This window comes from Sinocyclocheilus anshuiensis, unplaced genomic scaffold (genome assembly GCF_001515605.1).
Source record: "Sinocyclocheilus anshuiensis isolate Anshui unplaced genomic scaffold, SAMN03320099.WGS_v1.1 scaffold91, whole genome shotgun sequence".
NCBI lineage: Eukaryota > Metazoa > Chordata > Actinopteri > Cypriniformes > Cyprinidae > Sinocyclocheilus > Sinocyclocheilus anshuiensis.
This window is the reverse complement of record NW_015552636.1, coordinates 1,810,648-1,836,279: the sequence shown is the minus strand read 5'-3', so window position 1 is coordinate 1,836,279 and position 25,632 is coordinate 1,810,648. Positions and strand designations below refer to the sequence as shown.

Here is a 25,632-nt window from a genome sequence, read left to right as displayed (position 1 = left end):
CTCCCTCTCTCTCTCCCTCTCTCTCTCTCTCTCTCTCCCTCTCTCCCTCTCTCTCCCTCTCCCTCTCTCTGTATCTCTCTCTCTGTCTCTCTCTCTCTCTCTGTGTCTCTCTCTCTCTCTGTCTCTCTGTCTGTAGTTTTGGGGAAGGTCCGTAGCGCGGTGGGCTGCGCTCAGCTCCTCATGTCCCAGAAGTTCCAGCAGTTCAGAGGCCTGTGTGACCAAAACCTGGTAGGTCAATCACAGCAGTTCAAGCTCAAAATGCTCCTGTGTTGTTTATTCAGTCAGTGAAACACTGAGTATGTCTTATCACACGCTTCCAGTGGACAAAATGATTTATTCTCAGCGTTTAATTTGCTGAGACAGAAGTATCTAACATCAGGAGCAGAATAAATGTGTGTATATTATTTGCAAAACCACTGTTATCTTCAATTTAGTGCAACAATTTCTACACAAATTCATTCTGCTTGTGTTCATTAAAGGGACAGTTCTCCCAAAAATGAAACTTCTGTCATCATTTACTCACCAAACCTGTATGAGTTTCTTTCTTCTGTTGAACATAAAAGAAGACATTCTGAAGAATGTTGGTAACCAAACAGTTGCTGTAACCCATAGACTTGTATAGAATGGGGGAAAAATTCTATGAAACTCAACAGGGACCATCAGCTGTTCAGTTGCACACATTCCTCAAAATATCTCTTGTGAGGCTCTTTAAAGTCTGTATTTCAGTCTGTTTTTGTACGTCAACTCAAATACTGCATCTGTTCTGACTAAGGTTCAGCATTAGTTATCAGGCACGTGCAGAAGGGGGGGCTTTGGGGGCTCAAGCCCCTGCCCTTTTTCAAAACTATTCAAAAGTGCGCCTCAGACAAATAGCAATGATATTGTGGTCAATAAAACAAAATGCATTTTAATTATAATTAACATGCCAATGTGTAACAATAATTAATCGCTCAAAATCGTTGCTATGGTTGCGTGCGTTTTGGTTTTGACTCCACAGTCTTTTCAGAAACCTTCTTTCAGTGAGTGGGTCGCCGGAAGGAAAAAATAAAATAAACAATATTTTAAACTTTTTTTCATCAGTAATCAAGGCTAGTGTGTCGATTTAATTATTTTAGAATATTACATAATTCATCAATGCCCACTTGTCATGTAGCTATATAATACACTAGCCAATCATGATCTGGCACAAGAAGTTCAAATTTCATTGGACAGTAATGTGAAGTGGAGCGGTCATTTCCCATTCTTATTCATAAATCAGTTGAAAATTACATGGACAGACGAGCTTACATTTGTGGAGCGATCTGGATCTGCGCTTTGTCTCATTTTATAAATCAAATTAAATCGCTGAGAAAATGGATGCTAAATGACTACAAAAGCACTGCGCAAAACCGTGCAGCGCCAAAAGTCGCAATAATGGTAATCCGTATTCAATTCACTTATATTTATGTATGGTAGACAAAGAAAAACAAGTAGATAGAATAGAAAAAATAGAAAGCTAGTGTTTTTTTTGTTTTGTTTTTTATAAAAAAAGAAAAATCATATCATATATATATATATTTTTTTTTTGCATTGCCCCTATTTTATTCTAATAAATAACTATTCAAATCAGCTTCTCAGAATCAGAAAACGCCAAGAGCAGCATGTTTATGAGCAACAGAACTACTTATCTTGAGATGTGTCGCCCCCTTGTGGACAACTGAATATAAACTTGTGTGAAATGCTATTCCGTATTAAAGAGATTTTTGTTTCTCTGTCTGTTCAGAATGTGAACGCAAACCCGAGACCCACGGCTCAAGATCTGGCTGGGTTTTGGGATCTTCTTCAGCTCTCAATAGAAGACATCAGCCTCAAGTTTGACGAGCTTTATCATCTCAAATCAAACGACTGGAAGCTGCAAGGAGACTCGCCAGAGAAGCAGGTACAAACACAGCTAATGACATAGAGAAATAAATACCATGCAGATGATACATTGTCATTTGCAAACTGTAAATATATTCACACATTCACACTCAAGTATTATTTATAGTATTTGGAATTGGCTTTTATTTTTATATTTTCAGTTTTTAGTCATTTTGTTGTTTTAGACATTTTGTTTTGTTTTTAATATGATTCTATTACTATTTAGCTCAAATTCATTTTTATTTGAATTTGTTTTAGTAATTATTATAATACGTCAACTTAAACTTACATTTCAGTAGCATTTTTATTTTAGTTTAAGTTTTAGTCATTTTGTCCTGTGCTTATGACATTTTTTTTTATATAGATATATTTCTGTTTAGCTTTAATTTACACTAACAGTCAAAAGTTTGCAATCATGTTTTTGAAGGATGTCTCTTCACCCAGGCTGCGTTTATTTGACTAAAAATGCAGTAACAATAATTGAAGTATTATTGTGGAATATTATTGCTATTTAAAAGAATGGTTTTCTACTGTAATGTATTTTCAAATGTAATGTTTCAAATGTAATTCAGCATCATTCCTCCAGTCTTCAGTGTCACATGACCCTGCAGAAATCATTCTAATATGCTCATTTGCTGTGTAATTATTGTCAATTATTATTGCTACTCAGTTATTAATAATAGTTGTTTTTTTTGTCAATGTTGAAAACTGCTCAGAAACTGTGATGCATTTTATTTTTCCGGATACTTTGATGAATAGAAAGTTCAAAAGAACAGCATTTCTTTTTGTAACATTATAAATGTTGTTACAGTCTATTTTGGTCAATTTAATGCATCCTTGCGGAATAAAAGTTTTTTGTTTGTTTTTTTACTAGTAATTTTAATACTTTTAATAACTTATTTTCAGTTAGTTGCCAAGTTTAAGTTGAATTTTTGCATCTAATGTTTATATTTGAAATATTTTATTTCAGCTTTATTTCCGTTACTAAAATTATTCTGAATACTTCCTCTGCTCTAAACTATAGGGAGCCCTTTTACATTAGGCTTACAGTTAACAACAGAGTCCAAACTTAAAGTTAATTACGATTTATTTTTAACTATAATAATCAACACTCAAATTAAAAAATTGTATGCAAACATGTAAATTGCACTCATAACTTGTTTCATAAAATATTTATTTAAATATAACCTACATTAAATAATTAAGACATCGCTAACAGGTAAAACGTCAAATGTCAAACATATTTTATTGGACTGTCCAGCTTTTAATGTATGTAGAAAACTCTTTTATGAAGTGAACTCACTTAAAGAGTTATTTAGTATAATTTTGCCAGAAAAAGTTTTAGAATTTTTATCATATGTGACCCTGGACCACAAAAGCAGTCATAAGGGTAAATTTTCCGAAATTGAGATTTATGCATCATATGAAAGCTGAATAAATCAGCTTTCCATTGATGTATGGTTTGTTAGGATAGGACAATATTTGGCTGAGATACAACTATTTGAAAATCTGGAATCTGAGGGTGCAAAAAAATCAAAATATTGAGAAAATCGTCTTTAAAGTTGTCCAAATGAAGTTCTTAGCCATGCATATTACTAATCAAAAATTAAGTTTTGATATATTTACAGAAGGGAATTTAATAAGTATCTTCATGGAACATGATCTTTACTTAATATCCTAATGATTTTTGGCATAAAAGAAAAATCGATAATTTTGACCCATACAATGTATTTTTGGCTTTTGCTACAAATATATCTCAGCGACTTAAGACTGCTTTTGTGCTCCAGGGTCACAAATGTTAATGTAATATAACTTGTGTTTGTTTGTTTGCTGGTTTTTATTGTATTTGTTATACTTGTATTGTTTTTGCCATGAAAATAGCCTAAGATGTTGACATGGCATTAAATAAAAATATACTACTACTACTACTACTACTAATCACATCTTTTACACATTACACGAGGCATGAGATGTTCATTCATGTTTATTTCACATTAAAACTAGTAGGAAAGAGGAAGGGATGATCACACTCACACCGAATACGTGTACCGTTATACCTCTGACTCCAGTACATGAATGCATTAAGAGCCAGTTTCTTATGGTTTGTGTCTCTCCATCTCTGATCTTTCCGGTTGTGTGGCGTTCAGGAGAACCAGAAACAGGCTCCTCCGGTGCCCAAGAAGCCTGGGAAGAGTAAACCCGCCCTGGGCCGAGAGAAGAGCAACGACTCGGTGGACAAACAGAGACAGGAGGCTCGCAAGCGGCTCATGGCGGCCAAGAGAGCTCAGTCCGTCAAGCAGAACTCGGCCACCGAGAGCGCCGACAGCATCGAGATCTACGTGCCCGAGGCGCAGACGCGGCTCTGAGGAGACGCACACCAAACAAGCTCAAGGGCTCCGGCGTCACACACAACACCAAAAGCTGCTTTTGACGGCGTCGAGGTGAGAGAGGGGGACGGAAACCACGCAGTGCAAACAGACTGCCAAGGAAAACCTCACAACAAAAATCTTATTAGTTGCAATTAATATTATTGATATGATAATTCATATCGGACTGCTATTGATTATTATTATTGTCCTAGATTGTTTCAAATGTTCTGGATAAGAACTCTTGTATCGTAGAAACACTCCCGCCGCTCGCGTGGAATCCACGTCTTCCTGTTACACGCTTCGGTTCCTGTTCTTCTTTCTCTCTTCCTTCACCAGAGATGCTCTTCGTCTTTTGTTAACAGTTTGGATCGATGCGGCAGGTGGCGCTCTTCCGTTTCCCATGTTTTGATGTTTACGAATCATGCGTTGTGGTATATCTCCATCTCAGGTCCTAAAGTCTCACGGTTGTCCAGTTCTCATGAGTTTAAACAATCTTAATAGTCCTTGTTATTTCTGCTTTGCTTTAAGGAAAGCAACCTAACCTGATGTTTTATTGAATGAAGTGCCTGTGGATCATTATTGTGGGTAACTTTACGACCCTTGTAGCAATATCAAAGATTATAATATCACAATTTAATCAGCACTCCCTAAAACACGTAGTGTAGACGCTTTGGCGGTGGGATAAAACTTAAAGAGCTAAATATGATTCTTCGTTCCTTTTCATCGTCCAGTTTCTCTTTCAAGCTGCACAGATCTGTTAAAACTTGTCGCTCCTCATCATGTCCTGTTAGTTTGAATATAGCATCGAATATGACGGATTTGACTAGATAAAGCAGACTCTTCTGTAACTGTTGATCAGGGATGTTGTAAACTCTTGAGAAAGTCTTTACTGGGAATTTTCACAAATACAGAGAATTACAAATGCACATTTGATGTGGTTCGATTTGGACTTGGAATTGTTAGAAAAAGGCTGAAAACATCTTTATGCAATGTTTTTTTTAATCAAAGAAGGTGGTTAGGTTTGTTTTAAAAGTATTTGATAAAACTGCAAATTAAGAAATCTTAAATATTCTAATATTAATGCAGTTTTATTAATTTCATCCTTTATATATTTCATGTGACTTAATCTGATTTGTCTGATACAAACTTACTGCTTGTTTCTTACTGCTCTTTCCATGCACTACCATTAACAAGTTTGGGGTAGGTTCGATTTTGTATGTTTTAAAAGTCTCTTGTCCTCACCAAGGCTGCATTTATTTTGATTTAAAAAAAAAAAAAAAATTTTGTGAAATATTATTACACTTTAAAATAGCTGTTTTCTAAGTGAATCAATGTTAAACTGTAATTTATTTCTGTGATGCGCAGCTGAATTTTCAGCATCATTCCTCCATTCTTCAGTGTCACATGATCTTCAGAAATCATTCTAATATGCTGCTTTGCTGCTCAAGAAACATTTCTGATTATCATCAATGTTGAAAACAAATGTGCTGCCCAATATTTTGGTGGAAACCTTGATACATTTTATTTTTCAGGATTCTTTGTTGAACAAAGTTCAAAAGAACAGCATTTATTTAACAGAGAAATCTTTTGTAACATTCTAAATGTCTTTACTGTCGCTTTTGATCAATTTAATGCATCCTTGATGAATACAAATTAAAAAAAAAATTTAATCTTACTGACCCCAAACTTTTTAACTTTATACTTGATTTTTCATCACATGCATTGTCATGAACTCATGAACTGTTGCAGCTCTGCATTCAGTGACAAATGTCCCCAAACTGCCGCTGATTGGCCTCTATTGTGTGTCATTCGGCTGATGGTGTGAATTGCATGTCTTCAGTTTGCAGCCTCTCAGTCGTTCGCTCCGTTTGGTGTCTGTCGAGTCGTTGACGCCTGCTGAGTGTCTCGCAGTCCTCTCATATTCAGCCCTGCAAACGTCTGACAGCCACAGATAAACCAGAATAATGGATCCGGAGCATGTGCAGGAGTATTTGAACACTCATATCCTGTGTAACTCAAGGCTCAGATCAGATGAACCACGAACACCAACCTGATTTATTAATGTTTTACCAGCCTTTGGTACTATTTCCCCAATTAAATCTGCAGAGATAAGCACAAAAATTCTACCGTGATGTATAAATAGAATTTAAATAAAAATAATTTGTATATATTCTATATTTCATGGTGTTTATACGTCATGATAGTTAATACCTTTAATTTAAAATAATTTTATTTATTAATTTTTTAATGAATTACAGTCATTTTGTAGGAAGAAAAATGTAAAACGGCATTAGAGTAATGAACAAATATTGAAAAGAATGGGAATTTTTAAAGTAAACATCCAAATGCATTAAAGTGACGGATCTGAAAAAAAGAAAGAAAAACAAACAATGTTAAAACGAGCATATATATGATATAAAATCATAAAGGTGTGTACCCTTTACATGCAATATTTTATTTTATTTATTTTATTTTCATGAGCAGTTGTTCACCAAATGCATCATTTTGAGTCTTGAATCATCACATATTGATCAGAAGTTGCATCAATTCTGTTCAGGGGTGCTGAAGCGTCTCATATGGAAACAGACACGAATGTTTTAAGCACACTGAGAAATACAGACAAATCAACCAACACCAATGTTTGCAAAAATATGCATTTGTCTCTATAGATACCATGTTATGATCATTTATTTTTTTTGCCTCAATCTTTTTCTATGAAAACATCATTGTATCAGTTGAATGTCTTTAAATTGTTCACCTGACGACCTGTGTTTTTCACTGTCTGGTGTCTCAGTGTTGTGAAACTGATTTTCACATCATTCATGTCCGGCTGTATGATCACATGTTTGTGGGCTTCTCTGAGGATGTGGATCACAGAGACACCGTTCATCTCCTCCGCACACCTGGATCTGGAGCAGCAGATGCGTTTCGGAGAAACTCTCGTTTGCAACACCGGGATGTGTGTTCTGCGCCTCTCTGTTCATGCTGCTTGGATACTAGATAAACTCTTTTATACACCTGTTAAGTGACTGAGCAGTGGAGTAACACAACAGCGGTCGAACCCTCTCTGATCTCCACATCCACCTGACGGGACGCTCTCTCTTTCTTCAGCTGTGTTTTACTCGTTTTTGGGGGTCGTCAAACAATAAATCATCTAAATGCAAGAGTTTGTAGCGACAAGAATTAAGATTATTATTATTATTATTATAAAGATTGATAATCAATATTTTATGAAACAAGCACATATTTTACTGACTAGGATTTGTTCAATATGTCTAATGCTATATGAAGTTTAGGCTGTGTATGTCAGGGTCTTTTGTTTAGTAAGAAATACAGTAAATCCGAGTTAAGTTCAAATGTGTTTGTGACTCTTTATTCTTTCTCAGCACCCTATATATATATATATATATATAATATCCTCATAAAAATAAAAAAAAAACTACATTTCCAATGTGATCTCAGTCTTTTGAAACCCATTTTTCTCCATCTGCAAAGAACATTTCAGGTCAGAATGTGACACACTCGGTGGTTAGGAAGCTGTAGCTGCAGAAGTGAAATATGAGCAGTTCTTTTCAGAGTTTAGAGGAATTGTTGTTCTCTGTGACTGTGAACTGCACATTCCTGCATATGAAAGAGTGAGATTTGCCACAGGCGTTGAGAAAATACATCACAAATCTGATCTGTATGCAAACAAACACTGAACCATTTCCTACAAATACTGCATTTATGAAAAGAGCTTTTTATTCCAATGGGCCTTAATGTTCAGACAATGTTGGCAAAGTTACGCTTTGTAATTAAGAAACATTTTGTTGTTCAGAAACATAATGTTGCATGTCCTGTCATGGTCCATATTATGACATGAATATATTTGCACTTTAGATCTTTTAGGTTCAACAGGTGTGAGATATACAGGTTCTATCAGTTCCGACTCACACTAACATTAACACTCACACAAACACACCAACAGAAACTCATCTATATGAACGTTTCCCTTGTATAGGCTACACAGCTTATTGATATTAGATAGAAAGATTATTATAATATTATAAAATAAAATAATTTTAACAAAATAATAAATGCTAATCACAATTACATTTTCTCTTAAATCTAACATAATACTAACCAAAAATGGGTGGAAGATAAAAACAGAACAAAATATTATAAATAGACTAAACTAATATTTTATTTAAATGTTATATATAGCCTATATATATATATATACAATATTACAATGAATTTTAAAATAATTGTAAATTACATTATAGATTTAGATTGTATAAATATGTAATAAAATATAGTTATAGTTATTTTATATATTATAAATATAATATAGTCAGAAAATATTTATATTTTATTTATATTAAAAACATTTTTCATTTTTATGACAATATTTTTTATGAAACATTTGCAAAAATGAAATCAATTAAAACAATAATAAACGTGCATATAAAGTGTCTAATGCACAAAGAGTCAGATATTGCGGTAAGAAGATAATCAAATGCAAAACATGATTTAAAAAGAAAAGCAGCTTCTAAAAATAGTTGTTAGAATAGCACACGTATAATAGCACACATTATTGAAGGAGAAATTCATACAAAATAAAATAAAATAAAAAATTAAATTAAAAGGAAAGTTTAAATGTGATTCTATTTTGGAAATGTCACTCTAGTACTGTACGAAATTAGATTAGTTAGTCTATTTAAAAGTCTGGAAGATAGAAAGGAGTTTCCAAACATGAAAATCTGGAAAATGTAGCTCTTAAAATAAACTCTCACAAGTGTTTGAATTGTGAGTTTTGAATGAAAGAGTGATGACACACAGATGTGGGGCCCTTATTGGCCCCTGGAGTGTGGAGGAGGGACCTAGAGCCTGTCATTGAGGGACGGACGGAGGGAGAGAGAGAGTTTGCTGGAGCAGCAGAGCTGCAGGTAAACGGATGTCATGAAACACGAATGACTAATGAGCAGATTCACTGATTACAGGAGCTTCTCTGATCTGACTGTGTGAGTGAGTAACACACTCTCCGTTTGACGAGGACCCGCGTCTGCACACCAGCAACTTCCAACATTTTGAGTGTTTTTTTCTTCTTCTTCCAGCATCCAGGATGAAGCCCAACAAAAGAGGTGAGAATCGCCGACAGCTGCGCGTTTGAACGGTGTTTAGCGTCAGATCGCACGCTGTCCATCTGCACGCAGTCTATGAGCGAGCGTGGCGTGATTTTAAGTCTGAACGCGTGGGACGCAGATGTGCTTCTGATTCTGGCCTTTCGGACAGCAGCTGATCCACGCGTTCGCTTCTTGCGCGTTCAGACTGATTTCTGAAGGGCCCTCGGATCTTCGCAGCTTTAGTGACGTCCACGCGTTTCTTACATTGTATCATTGTGATCTGATGACGTCAGCGCGCGTTTGTTTGTTTCGCGCGTCTGCGGCCCCGTGTGTTTATTCGCGTCTGCAAACAGACTTTTATTTGATCGCTCTTGTATTTTGTTTGAACTGTACGCGTTTTCTAATCATCAGCGTTACAGTAAGTGACGTTGAAGATGGGCAGGTTTCTCAATCAATTGTTTGCCAGTTTTTGTTTGTACGTGGCCCTCGTGTTTGTTTGGAGCTACAAATACACTTTTTATGCGTTTCCATGATCAGCATGCAATATGAAAATAAGCCAGGGGGGAGTGACGTCTTGAATGTGGAGTTCATTCAGGCATTTTGTTGCACTGATGTCATGTTAGGTAAACATGTGCATGAACTAACAGTTGTGTAGGCTAATAGAGAAAAAAAAAATCACATGAAATTCAGAATGGAAGATGTCCCTCATATTTTATTCCACTTTAATTAGTTTTACATTTTGCATCTTTTCGTTTTATGTAATCATCTGTAATGCAGCTCTGTGTTAGATCATTGATCCACTACCTCAAGAAACACAAGTTTTCATTTGTCACATACATTGAAGAAAACTGATACAAATGATACGTGAAACAGGGATACAGTTGTAGACTGGAGCGTGAATGTCCTGAGGACACACACACACACACACACACACACAATCTGCTTTGTTAAAGTGGGTCTCAGGAACTCCCACATTTTTCGCTGCTCTTTAAGGCTTCAGGTTTCAGCAGGAGAAAGGATCTCTGAGCTGCTGGAGTGTGTCTGATTCACTCTGAGTTTAGCTATCGCATGCTTTCCCCAGAACCACTCTGTCTGGCGTTTCTGTCAGAAATGCGGTGTTTAGGCCAATACTGTGATTGTTGCTTTAATAAAAAGATGGAAACTTGGTATTATCACTGTCAAAAATGCAGGTTCTTACATAGTTTGGAGGAGATCCTGTAATGCAGCTAACAATATTTGTAATAACTGGTATACCGAGTGACACTGTTATGTGCAATGAGTTAAAAGCTCTTTTGGTGTGTTTGAGAATTGAATTTAACATTAAACTAATTTAGTAGTTAATGTGCTTGTCCAGAGTTTATTGGCCTCGTCTAAACAAGCATTGACTTTAGTTTTGGGTTTAAGGGCCTTGAAATGATGCACTCCTCAAATTTTTTTTTTTTTATTTAAATGTTATGCAATCCTTCAATCTGGTGGTAATAAATAGGTAAGTATGTGATCAGATCCTCAAAGGTAAATGTTTTAAAAGCATATTCCCCTTCAGCGATGGTTACATAATGTTAATGGTCGTATTCAGAATCAAATGCATGAATTATACTGGTGATAATGATTATCTTAATAATCAGCAGTTAGTGCTTTCATGATAATGTTCATTGTAAGTTTAAAACGCTTGATTGGACCACCTGTAAAGCTCAATAGTGCACTAGATAAGCTTCATTTCCCTCTGGTTTGTGAGCGTCAGGATGGGGGTGAGGAGACACTGTAATAATAGTGAAGGTGTGAATGGAGGAGCAGTTCAGACTCTATAGTGTTTTGATGTGTAAATGGAGTGCAGTCAAGCAGATTTATCTGTGGGACACTTTTAAATGACAGACCGAGACAATTCAGTTGTAAGATAAGACCTGATTCTCTATTTCAATTGCATTGATGAAATGGATTGCATTGTTAGGATACAGCATTGCATGTGGTGTGTTTTCTTGTACTACATTTTTCCAAATTTAGAAGATCCTCTAGTTGTGCATGCAAAAAATGTGCATACATGGTAGGCTATACACATTTGTGGCATTTTAAACTTTTTGTGAATTGTGACCTAACCTAAATCACTTTCATTCCTCTGTCATGTATGCTGTTTTGAGACCAATAGTTCTGTTCTGTTGTCGTCTTCATCTCAGGTTTTGAGGAGGACCAGAACGGAGACACTGAGTTTTCTGCCATGTCAGACAGCGACCCGTGTGAAGACGACAGTTACCCTCTCAACCTGTCCACCAGCGGCAGAAGAAGCGGGTCTGCCGCCAAACGCCGCCGCCGCGGAAACCTCCCCAAAGAATCCGTTCAGGTTCTGAGGGACTGGCTGTACGAGCATCGCTTCAACGCTTATCCATCAGAGCAGGAGAAGCTGAGCCTGTCTGGACAGACGCATCTCTCTGTATCACAGGTGAGGCATCACAGGATTATTCAGTGCTGCATTGAACATTAGACCTACATTTGAACAAAATGTCCTTTACTTGCCTTCATGTTTCAAAGCAGTGTGATATTTTCCATGCAATTGCAATGAAACAGAAGTTTTCAAGCTCAAATGACAAAATTACCATGGAAGTATCAAACTTAATCTTAGACTTAAATGTGAACATTTTCTTTTACTTGCCTTCAGTTTCATCATAACTGCATGGAAAATATTGTAATGGTTTGAAACATGCCGTTTTCCAGCTCTAAAGGCAGAATTATCATATTTTAAGCTTATTTAGACTTAAATTTGAAAATAGTCCTTTACTCACCTCCATGTTGTTTCAAACTCGTATGACCCATTTTCCATGCAATTACAATAAAGGTAAAACTTGAAGTTTGGATACAAAAGTATCAAACTTAAACTTTAGACCTAAATAAAAAATGTAAAAAAATTATTTACTTGCCTTAAAGTTTCAAACATGCAATATTTTCCATGCATTTACAATGAAACTTTTTGAAAATTGCATCTCTCTGTATCACAGGTGAGGCATCACAGGATTATTCAGTGCTGCATTGAACATTAGACCTACATTTGAACAAAATGTCCTTTACTTGCCTTCATGTTTCAAAGCAGTGTGATATTTTCCATGCAATTGCAATGAAACAGAAGTTTTCAAGCTCAAATGACAAAATTACCATGGAAGTATCAAACTTAATCTTAGACTTAAATGTGAACATTTTCTTTTACTTGCCTTCAGTTTCATCATAACTGCATGGAAAATATTGTAATGGTTTGAAACATGCCGTTTTCCAGCTCTAAAGGCAGAATTATCATATTTTAAGCTTATTTAGACTTAAATTTGAAAATAGTCCTTTACTCACCTCCATGTTGTTTCAAACTCGTATGACCCATTTTCCATGCAATTACAATAAAGGTAAAACTTGAAGTTTGGATACAAAAGTATCAAACTTAAACTTTAGACCTAAATAAAAAATGTAAAAAAATTATTTACTTGCCTTAAAGTTTCAAACATGCAATATTTTCCATGCATTTACAATGAAACTTTAGTTTTTAAGCTCAAAATGCAAAATTATCATACATTTTAATCTTACTTTGACTTCAATTTTAAAAAATTGTTCTTCACTCGCCTCCATGTTGTTTCAAACTCATATGAGAGTTTTCCCGCACTTATTTAGACTTAAATTTGAAAATTGTCCTTCATTTCAAATCAGTACAATATTTTCCATGCAATTACAGTGAAACGGAAGCTTTTTCAAGCTCAAAAGAATGCAAAAGTGCCAAAAAAGTATCAGAAATGTAAACTTGGTCTTAAATTTTGGTCTGTTCCTCACAGCTTTTGTATGGTTTCAGAATATAGTACATAGGCCTGTTAATTTGGTTATGAATGTCAGTTGTCCTTTTTGTCTAAGTGAGCATGTTTTTTCCAGATTAAGCTACAAAGTGGACCAGAGTCGAAAGTCTTGTTAATCATCAAATTCAGTTTAACCAATGTTCTTTTTCCAATATCATATATATATTTTTATATATCTTTGATCTGTTTTTACATTTGGCTGTAATCTTCAAAGACTAAGACTTTCCCACACAGTCTGCGCTGTGTTTTGTCCTTGACCGAGAGCTGCGGTGTTGTCAGAGCGCAGGAATGTGTGCGGCGAGGCCTGAGCTGCATATTTCCTCTGGTCTCCATTAGAGCCAGCTGTCTGTCTGACACAGCATGCAGTTCACTGCGGCACCATCAGGGGGCGCCAATTTAGGATTAAAAAAATGCATGTTCTTTTTTGTTGTTCTTTTGTTCCTGTATCAAGAAATAGTAAGGACATTATCTCCAATGCAATACCTCCTTTAAATTGCACTTTTCTTTAATGTTAAATTAATGGCATTAAGCATGTCTAAATTGCAAGTAAATTTTTTATATTATGAAACAGTCTATCAGTTTCTGTAATTAAAATTTGTAAAGCATTTGATAATGCTTTTTCTCTTTGCTCCTCTAACAATCCTGGAACATTTGGAAATATCAGGAAATTTCAAGTGGGTTTTCCATCCCTGGAAAAATCTGGGGAATTAATAAAATATATTTCTAGTTAGTTCGGAGGTTTTTTTAATATTTTTTTTGGGCTAGGAATGACAGGTTTTGTCAGTATGATTCTTTTATAAAAATGTTTTTTTTTTTTTTTTTACCTCTTAACTGTCATGAATTATAATTATTATAATTCATGAACGCTTTTGAATACAGACCTAAGGTTGGTCTCTCATTTCAAAAAATGAAAGGGAAAAATTTACTGTAAAGAAAATGTACTGTACTATTTTTATTTTATATAAAATAAATATTTTAAAAAACATTGTTTAATCCAAATTTGGCATAAAATTAAATCCATATGTCTAAATAAGTTGTGTTCCAAATTTGAAGTTGATATTAAAAAAAAATTGAGGTTACTATGCAATTTTGTTTAGGTGTTATACAAAAATTGGCCACCGGGTGACACCCAAACTCCATTTAATTTTTTTATGCATTTTTCTGTCACAAACAACATACCACCAAATATGGAATCTTGAGACTCAGACCTTTCCGACGATATGTATTTTGTCAAGATTCTAGAAAGTTTTGATTCCAAAACACCGTAATACATTTTGTAATATGACACCCCGCACTAAGGGGGAGGGGCCTGCTAAAAGATTTTAAAGTACCATTTCCATGGTAACGCAATGTCCGATTTCAAAACGGTTTTCAGAGGATGAATTTTGAGGTTTTAAGCTTTCAAACGATATACAATTTATGATGATTACTAAAACACGTGATGGGGAAAAAAAGGAAACGAATAGAATTTTTGTGACAAAGGTCAGAGCTCCTGTTATGGTGTATATGTTTTGAGGTGCACTCTTGTCATAAATTAATCTATTACTGCTCCTACATAATTTCTAACAACAAACAGTGGTAAAATATCTATTTAGGAGTCTTAGACCTTTCCAACGATATATAGTTTGTCATGATTAGATCAGGATTTAATTGTAATATATTGAAGTAAACTTAGCAGGACGGTGAGGTAAGGGGTTAAATCCCTTAACCAGTCACACAAATGACTAGAAAAACCATGAAAATCATTAGTCAGAAAATGTGGAAACCCAGGGTTAAATACTAACTAAACTTAAGCATTTAGTAAAGTCACATTTATTTGTATAGTGCTTTTCACAATACACATTGTTTTGTAGCTTGACAGAAAATCATGATGTTAATGTTTGTAATATCTTAATATCGTCATGCCTTATAGTCACATTCAGCAGATTAGTGCTGGGCGATAATATAGTTTACATTTTGTGATGATGCAAGCAATCAAGCAGTTTTACTATTTGCTATATTGCATATAATTTAGTATGTATCACTGTACATAAGTATACTGTATGTATGTGGATCAAGTAGGACATACTTGTATACAGACTTTATATAAAGAGCTGCTTGATAACATTTTGTGACAATACAAGCAAGCAAGCAGTTGAGATTTGCTCTAGTATACTGTATGTATCTGGGTAAGCTTTATATAATTTGATGAGTCCCATGGCATCTAAAGTCTTTAATCTTTTTTGTAGATCTGTAATTGGTTCATAAATGCCCGCCGGAGGCTCCTGCCGGACCTGCTCAGGAAAGACGGCAAAGACCCCACTCAGTTTACAATGTCACGGCGCACTAGCAAACCAGACAAATCCGCCTCCCCGAAATGCCCCGCCTCTTCGACCCGCCCCTCTGTCATCTGCCCCGCCCCCACATTGGACTTGAGGCTGCTGGGTAACACTGCGACGGCAATTTTGGCTGGAGCCGGTTGCTTGCCATCATCAGGAAACCAAGATGGCATTCAGGCTCTGATGCAGCTGGACACTCGAGGTCTGCTGAGACGGGAAGGCCTAACTGGAGACCAGTACCTAACGACCATCCCGCTTGCTTCTACCTCTGTCCCAACCCTGGGAGCGGTGAGCCCGACTGGGGTCCTGTTCAACACGCCTCCGCCTACCCCACCGGAGCTTTGCCCTCAAGATTTCAGCGATCTGAAGCTTCTGGTGGACGCGGCCCTGCAGCGAGCGGCCGAGCAAGAAATCAGTCAGCAGAAAGAACAAACGATGCAGCAGCAACCAAACGGACCTACAAACGAAAGTTCAAGAGCGACCGTCCAGAATGGCAATTCGGAGGCGCCTTCAAGGGACGAATCCGATGCTGCACCGAGCTTGATGGAGAATGCAGTATTGCCAGTGTCGGTTCCCGTCATGAGCCATGCTTTTCCAGGCCTTCCCGTCGATCTAAGCACCAATGCGGAATCTGGAAGCTTTGCGTCTTCTGGGATGTGGAGCGTCCGACAACCCGGTCCTCCTGCGAATGTGGTATCGCACACATGGGTTTCACAGTACACGCATAATACAGTCACGGAAGCGGTTAACTAAATGGTCCAGCAGACCAACTCACTTTAGACTCCTTTTGTTTGCTTATTTTTCTTGGAAAACTCTTGAGCAGATGTAAACCTGCCTCCCCAAATGGTTGTCATGGATGTCACTTCAGGGGATTCAGGAGTGAAGATTCTCTACACCACAATGTATTTTTTAAGACATTTTAAAAACGTTTTGAACCTTTTACCTTTGTAACTACATGAAGTTTATGGGCATGCATAAAATGCTCTTCGAAAAATAATCCAGCATTTCAGACTCTGGGATCTTCGAGACCAGGTGGAGGTCCTTTCAGGCGGAAGTATTTCCATGTGCAAACTCCAAGCCTGTGCAACTCGGGTTTACAGCCAAGAGATTTTCACTTAAACGTTTGTAATTGAAGTGGCCTTGCGTTGTTTTCGATAAAGAAGCTCCACATATAGTTGCTCTTGCCTGTTTGCATCAGTATATCCACTAGGGTTCGACGTAAATGAGTCATATAGCATGCTTTACTTATTTGAGATCTGTGAATGCAAAGACCAGCATGCATTGTTAAAAAATGATCCGAGATTAGCAACCAAAAATGCTCTCTTGGATTTAATACTTTGCTCCGAATTTGACTGAAAGCCTCAAAAGTTCTACAACCTCAGCTTTGAAAGTCTTTCCCAGTAGTGTTTGTAATTTGTCATATTTCCTGCACTTTATAGTCTCGTCGTTATGCCAGGACCGTCTGTCTGGTCTCAGAGTAAGGTCCGAGTGCTCTCTCGTGTGCCGTGACATGCGTCTGTCAGGAAACGGATCGGTACTGCAGAGATCATCCCTCACGTCTCGTGTCTGTCTGAGATGCGGGAGGGAGGTCGTCTCAAAGACGGAGCCGGCATTGATATTCTTCACTTCTCATGTAACGTGATCGTAGGGCTGTAGCTTTATTTTTGCTGAAATGATTATTGTTCTGACAGTATTGTTGGGTGATGTAGATGATCAGCATTAATAATTGTGTTTTACATATCACCGTGTAGAGGGAGACATCATATGGATGTGTTAGTGAGTATGAGCGAATTTATTGGGAAGACTGAAAGTGTTTTTGTTTGTTTTTTTACGCTAAAGGAGTTTTGTGTATTTCCAAGATGAATTTAAAGTGTGTTCGTACCTCTCTGAGATGAACTGAAGTGCTTCTTTCTCTCTCATAATCTGTGAATGTATCTAGAGAACTAACAAATATTATTTAGAAACCGAAAATTCTTTCCATGAGCTATTCCCTCAGACTCTTTCTCTTTTTGGACACTAGAGATCCTAGATGCATTATGATTTTATGCTTGTAGTTTCAATGAAACTGAGAACATGTACAGATAGTCAGATTCATCTTTATATAACCTTTTAATATTTTTATAAAGCGGTTCATGTTATTTCAATTGATTTTCTCACAAACATGCCATAAATTCGGATTAGTTTGCTTAGGTAAGTTCTCATTTGAGGTCAGTGCAAAGGTTAGAGTTCATGTTCTGGAGTACTGTACATGTTTCTTGTTGTTTTTCAGTACATCTCAGGTTTGTTTTCATTTGACCTTTCCTTCTTGGGTTTGAGTCATTCTCATTTCCTTCTCTGACATCACAAAGGGAGTTTTTAATTCTATTCTATAAGGTGCATCTTTTTTTTTTTTTTGAAGCCGTGTTTGAGCTGATTATGAGAAACCGACTGTCATATTGTAGCATCACAAACTGTATTACAGATCTAATTAACTAACATTTCAAAACCACTGTGATCGTTGGGTTACTGGAGCAGTGATAGGTACTGGAAGTAACTATATATTTTTCATATAATATACTCTATTTTTCACCTCTTCAGAAAGACCAATATTAATATTCCGGGAACTGTATTATTGATGTTCTTATTGCAAAAAGGTTTTTCTAGATGACAATGTGAAACATGTAAATATCATTCAAGTTTTTGTCTGGCATAGACCTGCTTTTATTGTGTATACATCAAATATGCGTAGCTCTCTCCTGTACGACCAAATACATGGATTTTGTTTAATATGATCGTGTGTGTGTGTATAACTGAGGACAGTAAAGCTGGCATCTGTGCCTTACCTGCTTCCTTAGAAAACCTTTGGACTAGTCTGTGCAATATCTGCCTTAAGATTTTATTTGATGTCCTTTTGTACAAGCATTACAGAGAAATAAAGCTTCGTTTTTCATAGATTTGTAGTAATGTTGTGAAGTAATGGAAATTGCTTTATTTTACAGAGCAAATGTCCAGAAATGAGTACTGTTGACTTATGCATGCACAGAAATTATTTTGAGAATTCACTGTATAGTTCGAGGCCATCTTTATTTCAGTATAAAATGAGTCATGTTCATATGATGGATGACTCGGTGTCTGAGAGCTGCCACATGTAAATACACATTTTATAAGCCAGATATTCACAGGGTTTAATGGGAAAATACAAGTAGCAGTACCACCAAAAAAATCAACACATCCTAAAGTCTGCGTCTCGGTTATCAGGAGAATATCAGTTTGAAAAATGAAGGTGACCTTAAGGAATCTGTCGTTCTGTACTTCCATTAATGACTTCAAAATACCCATAATGTTTTTGATATCTGATAATATTGCTCAGTGAGGGGGAGATACTGATAATCCTTTTAAATACACACGTTAAAATAACCTTTTCTACAGGTTTATGGCATTTCCAATGTAATAGTTTCATTTCTGAGGTGCACAGATTCCGAACTCAAAGACGTCCAGCCGCAGCTGCAGAGTACATTGCTTTATACTGTAGTCCCCCATAAAAACACAAAATACACACTGCACAGATTGTTAGCAATGCAACCTGGTTGTATCGAATGCATTTAGAGAAAAAAAATACTTCTTTTATAGACCATGGAATATTTGTGACCCGAAATGTGTTTTTCTTTGACTTCTAGATGCTGATCATGTGTTTGTAATGCGCTGTGCAGCTGCGGCTGATGCTCTCTGATCGTCTACATGTCGTCTTTATCTTTGGCCCCGTGTTTGAGAATCCGGGTGAATTCGCCGTAGTTAAAGTTGCCCTTTTTGTCAATGGGAGCCTCTCTGAAGAGCTCGTCCACATCTTCATCTGTGAAACGATCTCCCATGGTGGTCAGCAGCTCTCGCAGGTGGTCTTCATGAATTAAACCTGTGCAGACGATTTGTTTAATGCGTAGATCAAGAGGTATGAGATGTGAACTGCCTCTGAATATTGGGGCATAATTTCTGAATTTTGAGAGAATCATTTCCATATCTTTTATTTGCTAAATAAAGTTCTAAAATTCTAATGTATAACCTATATATAGTACTGATGTAGCTTAAAGGGATAGTTCACCTTCAGTTGGTCCCCATTGACTTGCATAGTGTTTTTTCCATACTATGGAAGTCAATGGGGACCAGCAACGGAAGGTGAACTATCCCTTTAAGTCTTATACTATACACTCTTAAAAATAAAGGTTCCAAAAGTGGGTTTTCACAGTGATGTCATAGAAGAACCAGTTTTGGTTCCCCAAAGAACATTTTAGTGAACAGTTCTTAAAAGAACCATTTTCTCTTGTGTGAAGAACATTTTAATAATCTAAAGAACCTTTTGTGGAATGAAAAGTTTCCATGGATGGTAAAGGTTCCATTGTTGCTAATAAAGAACCTTTATTTTTAAGAGTGTATAAGCATCTAGAATATGTAATTAAAGGGTTATTTCTTATTAGTCCTGAATTTATATTTGTATTACCTTTTCATTTTATTCTTTTCTGTATTTATTATTATTGTAACTTTTTACATTTTTATTTGTGTTTATGGGCTGTGTTATTTTTATATGTATGTATTTCTATATTTATTTATCAAATAAAAATTTCCCATATGTCACCCCTCTATTATGGAGGCCCAGAACAGCAGAAATTAAAAATAAATGCATGTATTAATAAATATGGAAAGAAATGCATGTGGAAAAAAATAACTATTGAAAATGAACACAAATAAATATGACAAATAAATAAAAAAAATAGTTAAATACAGAAAATAAATCAAAAATTAACAAACAAACAATAAATAAATGGTATTTGTTTTATTTATTTTTCTATTATTACATGTATTTATTTATTTTTACTTTTGCAGGTTTGGGCCTTCATACTACTTTCTGTGATGGTCAGACTCTTGATATTGAGGCAGTTTTTGTTTTACCGGATCCTTCCTCGTCGAAGCAGGCGAAAGCGTTCCTGATGACGTCCTCCGGGTCGGTTCCGTTGAGCCGTTCTCCAAACATAGTGAGGAACATGGTGAAGTTGATGGGCCCTGGAGCTTCACTCATCATGCCCTCCAGGTAATCTTCAGACGGGTTCTTCCCTGAGCACAGGTAACACACACACCGAAGCAGAGGTCAGTATTTGATATAGAAGACTGTTATTATGTCGGTTCCTCTCCGTCAGACTCACCCAAAGAGGCCAGCATGTCATGGAGATCCTCTTTATCGATGAATCCATCTCGGTTCTGGTCGATCATGTTGAAGGCCTCCTTGAACTCCTGGATCTGTGATTGGTCAAACATGGCAAACACGTTTGAAGTGGCTCTCTGTGGCCTCTTCTTAGTGGTCTTTCCCTTCGCTCGCTTGCTGGACATGATGACGGTGTTTCAGGTCTGGAAAGAGCAGATGTTGATTAATGCTTCTGCAATAACAGGGTCCACAGTAGATGTGCATTGATTAAGACTGGGGATGGTGTACTTTTGTAGGCCAAGACCTTAAAAGGAGTTCACAAATGTTTTGCCTGAAAAAAGGTTTGTTTTTAACACAAGCTCAAGATATGTTCAAGCTTTAAAATCCATCAGTAATACACTCTCATGATTCTTTTAAGCCTTTTACTTGTCTTGTGAAGTAGAGTAGTTATTAAGAGTTACCTGATCTTTAATAATGTTCTCAAAACATTAACAGCAAAACATTTATACATTGTTTATGGAATTTGTTTTTCTTTTAGTTTAACATTTTTTAAAATGCTACTAGTTATTTGTTTCTGAATGCTCAAGAGAACATTAAATAGTAATGTTCCCATAATGATAAAAATAAATAATAAAATGGGATATTCCCTTAATGTTGATATTAATTTTTTTAAAAACTGGACATTTTGAATGTTCGTGAAACATTCAGAATTAACATTTTCATAGCTTAATGGGAATGTTATCGATGATTTCTGTAATGTTTTTTTGTGTAGGTTCATCCTGTTTGATTAAAATACACAAATTGGTCCCACTTTATTTTAGGTGTTTATATGTTTTAAAAAAAAATAATAAAAGAATTAATTGTTAGGTACAATGTGCCTATTGTGTTCATGTCGAATTAAAAAAAAAACACTTTTGCTGCTATCGAGGTGGGATACGGGTAAGGTTAGGGGCAGATTTGGTGCTATGTTTAGGTTTAAGGGGTAAAGGTATAGGGTCAACAGTGTAATTATAGACGTAATTACAAGACGGTATTTTCAAATGTAAGTGTATGTATGCACATAAGAAGTGTGCATACTTCTTATGCACACTTATTAATCAAATGATTAATTTAAATGTAAGTACTTAATAGTTAAAGACACTTAGTCCCACAAATCAACATTTGAAGATATGGTTCAAATATGAAAATGAACTTGATGTCCTCATGTAAAATGACTAGATCTCGTAGGGTGACATCCTAAATGACTCAAACACTGTCACATGACTGGAAGATTCCTCAGCTAATGATGTGTGTGAGTTAATGTGTGTGTACTGCATGACACGTTTACTTTTACTTCTTTCATAACTTGTGTCGTTTTTATTGTCATGTGCATTGTGTTGTTGTTGTTGTTATTAGATGGAGTATATAAACCATCAGCTATATGGATGTCTTTGTCATCAACCTAACATTCTCTCTTTGTGTCTCTGTGCTTCTACGTGAATGACTTTATTTGGGCGTCAACCAACAGCTGTCATTACAGGAAAGCGTGTGTCTGATATATGACCGTCCAGCCAAACAAAAAAGTTGTGTGGAGTCAGCATTATTCATCTGTAAAAATGCATTCATGTTAAATCAGTGAACCACAGATTCGTATGTTCTTTCAGAACCGGATTTCAGTGTGCTTTATAGTAAAAAAAAAAAATCATTAGTTTAGTGCGAGCATGCATAATAACCACTGACAGAGTTCAGAAACTAAAATGATTAAAAACGTTGTTAACTGATTATTAGATGGAGTATATAAACCATCAGCTATATGGATGTCTTTGTCATCAACCTAACATTCTCTCTTTGTGTCTCTGTGCTTCTACGTGAATGACTTTATTTGGGCGTCAACCAACAGCTGTCATTACAGGAAAGCGTGTGTCTGATATATGACCAGCCAAACAAAAAAGTTGTGTGGAGTCAGCATTATTCATCTGTAAAAATGCATTCATGTTAAATCAGTGAACCACAGATTCGTATGTTCTTTCAGAACCGGATTTCAGTGTGCTTTATAGTAAAAAAAAAAAATAATTAGTTTAGTGCGAGCATGCATAATAACCACTGACAGAGTTCAGAAACTAAAATTATTAAAAACGTTGTTAACTGACATAAATGTAAAAGCTAGCTGCCAAGGCAAGTTTTCTTATTTCCATTTAGGTTAACTTGATGTAGTAAAATAACTCAACCTAAAACTGAAATAAAACTTAATAAAAGGTTGACAAAAAAAGAAGACAAAAACAACAAAATTACTAAAACTTTATAATTAAAATGAAAACAAAATATTAAAATAAAAACTTCAAAACAGTAATCAAACCTATAATAACACTTGTCCAAATGCACAGACTTATAGTATGCTCACATAAGACATATTTATATGTCCGACTCTCCAAAAAAATTAAATAAATTAAAATAACAATTAATTCATAAATTGACAAAAACAACAAAATGACTAAAACCTTGTCTAAAATTAAAATGACATTTTTATTCAAAATATTAATCATCCTGTAATAACACTGGTCCAGTTGCTCAGACTCACAGTATATGTCCAGCTCTCAGAGAAACCAAACGTGGCTGAGAGCAGGACTGTAATGAGGCTTTGATTCCAAGGATTTATAGACCGACCGAAAGTCACTTATTTAAGATGTGCCTCTTACGACTAAGAATTTAGTTAGCAGTCACTCTTTTTTCATTAACTCCAAAGTGATGGTGATTTAAGGATATTAGTCAGCTTTGAGCTAGAAAACATTTTATATCTGTAAACAGAGCAGATTCACTGAAGGCCAATAAAGTCATGAGCATCAGAGATGATGTTTCTGTTTCTGAGCCCGATGTGAACAACACATTTCACAACCATCTGTTTCAAAACACATTAAACATTTATGAATACGTCATTCATTATGAATGTGTAATTAATGTTATTCAGTTCATCTAGATGACCACAGTTAGCTACAGTCATTTTCATATCTGTGTTTTTATTGCTCTTGTATTCATAGTTTCTCAATATCTGCTCAATAAAGTAAGCAAATGCCGTCCTGGTCCGTATGCAAACGTCCTGGTCAGTGTCTTTATATCACATTAATCTTTCACTGAACAAGAAGCCTATGCAGCACTAAACTGTCTATTATGAATATGGATAAAATCGTATGTATATCCTACAATTGCTTCCTCATTTTGGAGTATAATGCTGTATTTTAAACTCTCTGACTGCATTATTATTGTGCTGTGTGTTTCGTGAGTATGAAGCAGGACCAGTATTTATGTAACAGAGTAACTAACTGCTTATTTTGCACATCACCAGATCACAATGTCCAGCTCCACCACAGGATTAAATGTAGGAATTTAGAAACAGATGGACCGACCGCCTGAAGGACATCAGATTCTCATCATCCAGCAGAACATTTCCATGCACTCATTTATGTACGTCATAATATATTGGATAACAATATATATATATATATAACTTCGGTGGAAACTACAATATTTATGACATTTATTTGAATGGGTTAAACGTTTAAATATCATTTCAATTGTTGATCAATTTTTTTGTTAAAAATAAAACAACATTCTTGAAATTTATTTGGGTTAAACTTGGGTTTAAATATTTGTTGATACACGTTTGTTTTTCTTTGTCATCAATGTCACTTTCTATCCTGTTTTTCTGTTCTCGTTTACAGGAAATTACATCATTATGGCGGTAAAACAGGAGCACAGTCATCATCAGTAAGTATTATCTATGGATTTGATGAATTCTGCTGTTTTAATTGGTTTGAGTCTCTCTAAAACTCCCATCCTTTTTAAATAACGCAAACCAACATTTCAAAAAGGTGGTTAAAATATGCAAATGAACTTTAAGTGGACATCCTAATGTACTCTAACTTTAGCACTTATGGATATCCATAAACGACCAAACACTATCACGTTCTCCCTCATTTGTTTGTTGCCTCTGAAATTGGTTCGGCAAACACACAGAATTCCTCAATGACTCTTTTCAGAGAGACATTAGCAAACTATCTAGTAATTTTGCTTCACTAAAACTGCAGTGATGTTTAACAACAGTAAAGTTTCACCTCCTCTGAATGACAAATCTAAAACAAAGTCACTCTATCCCTATAATTGCTCTCTTGATTTCTGATGATTAATGAGTTGCTTCTACTGTTTCAGGTTGTGTTCTCCAGCCAGTGGTTACGTCACGGGTCTCACCTCTGACTTTTGACCTCAACGGCACACAAAAAAGCCAAGTGCTCGTTTCCAGATGAAGCAATTATGGCCAAACTACATGCAAAGAAACTCAAGAGTTTCTTTCATGATATGTATCCTCAGGAGGACACACTCCTAATTGAAATGCATTGAACATGTCCATCAGATCCTTTTCTCGGCATTATGAGCGATGATCCTGGATCAGTTTTAGCTCCGTAACTGCAACATGCGTCACCAGCTCCATCCAGATCTTTCCTCAGTGTCCCATATTCACACAAAGCTTCTGTGGAAAGCCTTTATAAGACTTTATAGCACATAAAACCAAACCAGAGCACGAGGAGACATCATAACTCACCTCTGCTGCAGCTGATGGATTGTGCTGTCCACTGGACTGTGTCTCTGTGCTGGAAAGTCAGACTGTCTGCTACACTTTCGGGACACTAAAGTTTCTCCAGAGCATCAGCTTGAGAAATGTGTCCCTCCCATTTCACTCTCAGCCAATCAGAGGTCTCCGTTCTCCCAAACAGAGCCCGCCCACAGCAGGGATTTAGCCATATAAGGGCAAGGAATGTTGAGCCTGTGTCTGCTTATGACACACAGAGCATGAGATACTCAGAGGAATCCACATGAAATGACAGGAAAAGAGATAAGCTGCCTTATTTAGAGAAAACTGGACTCACATCTGTGTGAGTGTGTGAGTGTGTGAGTGTGTGTGTGTGTGTGTGTGTGTGTGTG

The 25,632-nt window shown here is 36.1% G+C and overlaps 3 protein-coding genes across 5 annotated transcripts in view; 2 read left to right on the top strand and 1 right to left on the bottom strand.

Moving 5' to 3' along the window:
* Nucleotides 1-5,168, top strand: part of LOC107666670 (disks large-associated protein 4-like) — a 39,093-nt gene extending 33,925 nt beyond the window's left edge. The window contains exons 13-15 of the mRNA XM_016458089.1: nt 100-228; nt 1,763-1,918; nt 4,047-5,168. Coding sequence (XP_016313575.1) covers nt 100-228; nt 1,763-1,918; nt 4,047-4,265 — 504 coding nt within the window. The 3' untranslated portion in view covers nt 4,266-5,168. The remainder of the gene's footprint in view (nt 1-99; nt 229-1,762; nt 1,919-4,046) is intronic.
* A 3,943-nt stretch (nt 5,169-9,111) lies between these two features.
* Nucleotides 9,112-18,897, top strand: LOC107666693 (homeobox protein TGIF2-like). Of its 3 annotated transcripts, none has more exons than XR_001631710.1 (5): nt 9,112-9,196; nt 9,365-9,391; nt 11,545-11,807; nt 15,420-18,557; nt 18,628-18,897. XR_001631710.1 is itself a non-coding variant. In XM_016458113.1 (3 exons), exons 1-3 carry the CDS (start codon nt 9,373-9,375, stop codon nt 16,260-16,262), a joined length of 1,125 nt encoding a protein of 374 aa, XP_016313599.1. In that variant the 5' UTR covers nt 9,112-9,372; the 3' UTR covers nt 16,263-18,897. The 3 variants fall into 3 exon arrangements, 1 of the variants encoding a protein (XP_016313599.1); XR_001631709.1 differs by having other exon boundaries at nt 9,172-9,196; nt 9,277-9,391; XM_016458113.1 differs by having other exon boundaries at nt 9,112-9,391; nt 15,420-18,897.
* Nucleotides 18,194-25,395, bottom strand: LOC107666694 (myosin regulatory light polypeptide 9-like). Its single transcript, XM_016458114.1, has 4 exons — nt 25,253-25,395; nt 20,681-20,882; nt 20,430-20,591; nt 18,194-19,398 (listed from the first exon to the last, which is right to left on the bottom strand). Exons 2-4 carry the CDS (start codon nt 20,862-20,864, stop codon nt 19,223-19,225), a joined length of 522 nt encoding a protein of 173 aa, XP_016313600.1. The 5' UTR covers nt 20,865-20,882; nt 25,253-25,395; the 3' UTR covers nt 18,194-19,222.
* Nucleotides 25,396-25,632: the final 237 nt, after the last annotated feature.

What these genes read in the sequence shown, in the direction of transcription:
- LOC107666693 (XM_016458113.1), top strand. An exon ending in CGCATCTCTCTGTATCACAG is followed by an intron (nt 11,808 to 15,419) that starts GTGAGGCATCAC and finishes TCTTTTTTGTAG; the next exon opens with ATCTGTAATTGGTTCATAAA.
- LOC107666694 (XM_016458114.1), bottom strand. Translation starts at nt 20,864, where the DNA reads ATGTCCAGCAAGCGAGCGAAGGGAAAGACCACTAAGAAGAGGCCACAG. An exon ending in TGACATGCTGGCCTCTTTGG is followed by an intron (nt 20,592 to 20,680) that starts GTGAGTCTGACG and finishes ACCTGTGCTCAG; the next exon opens with GGAAGAACCCGTCTGAAGAT. An exon ending in CTTCGACGAGGAAGGATCCG is followed by an intron (nt 19,399 to 20,429) that starts GTAAAACAAAAA and finishes TCGTCTGCACAG; the next exon opens with GTTTAATTCATGAAGACCAC.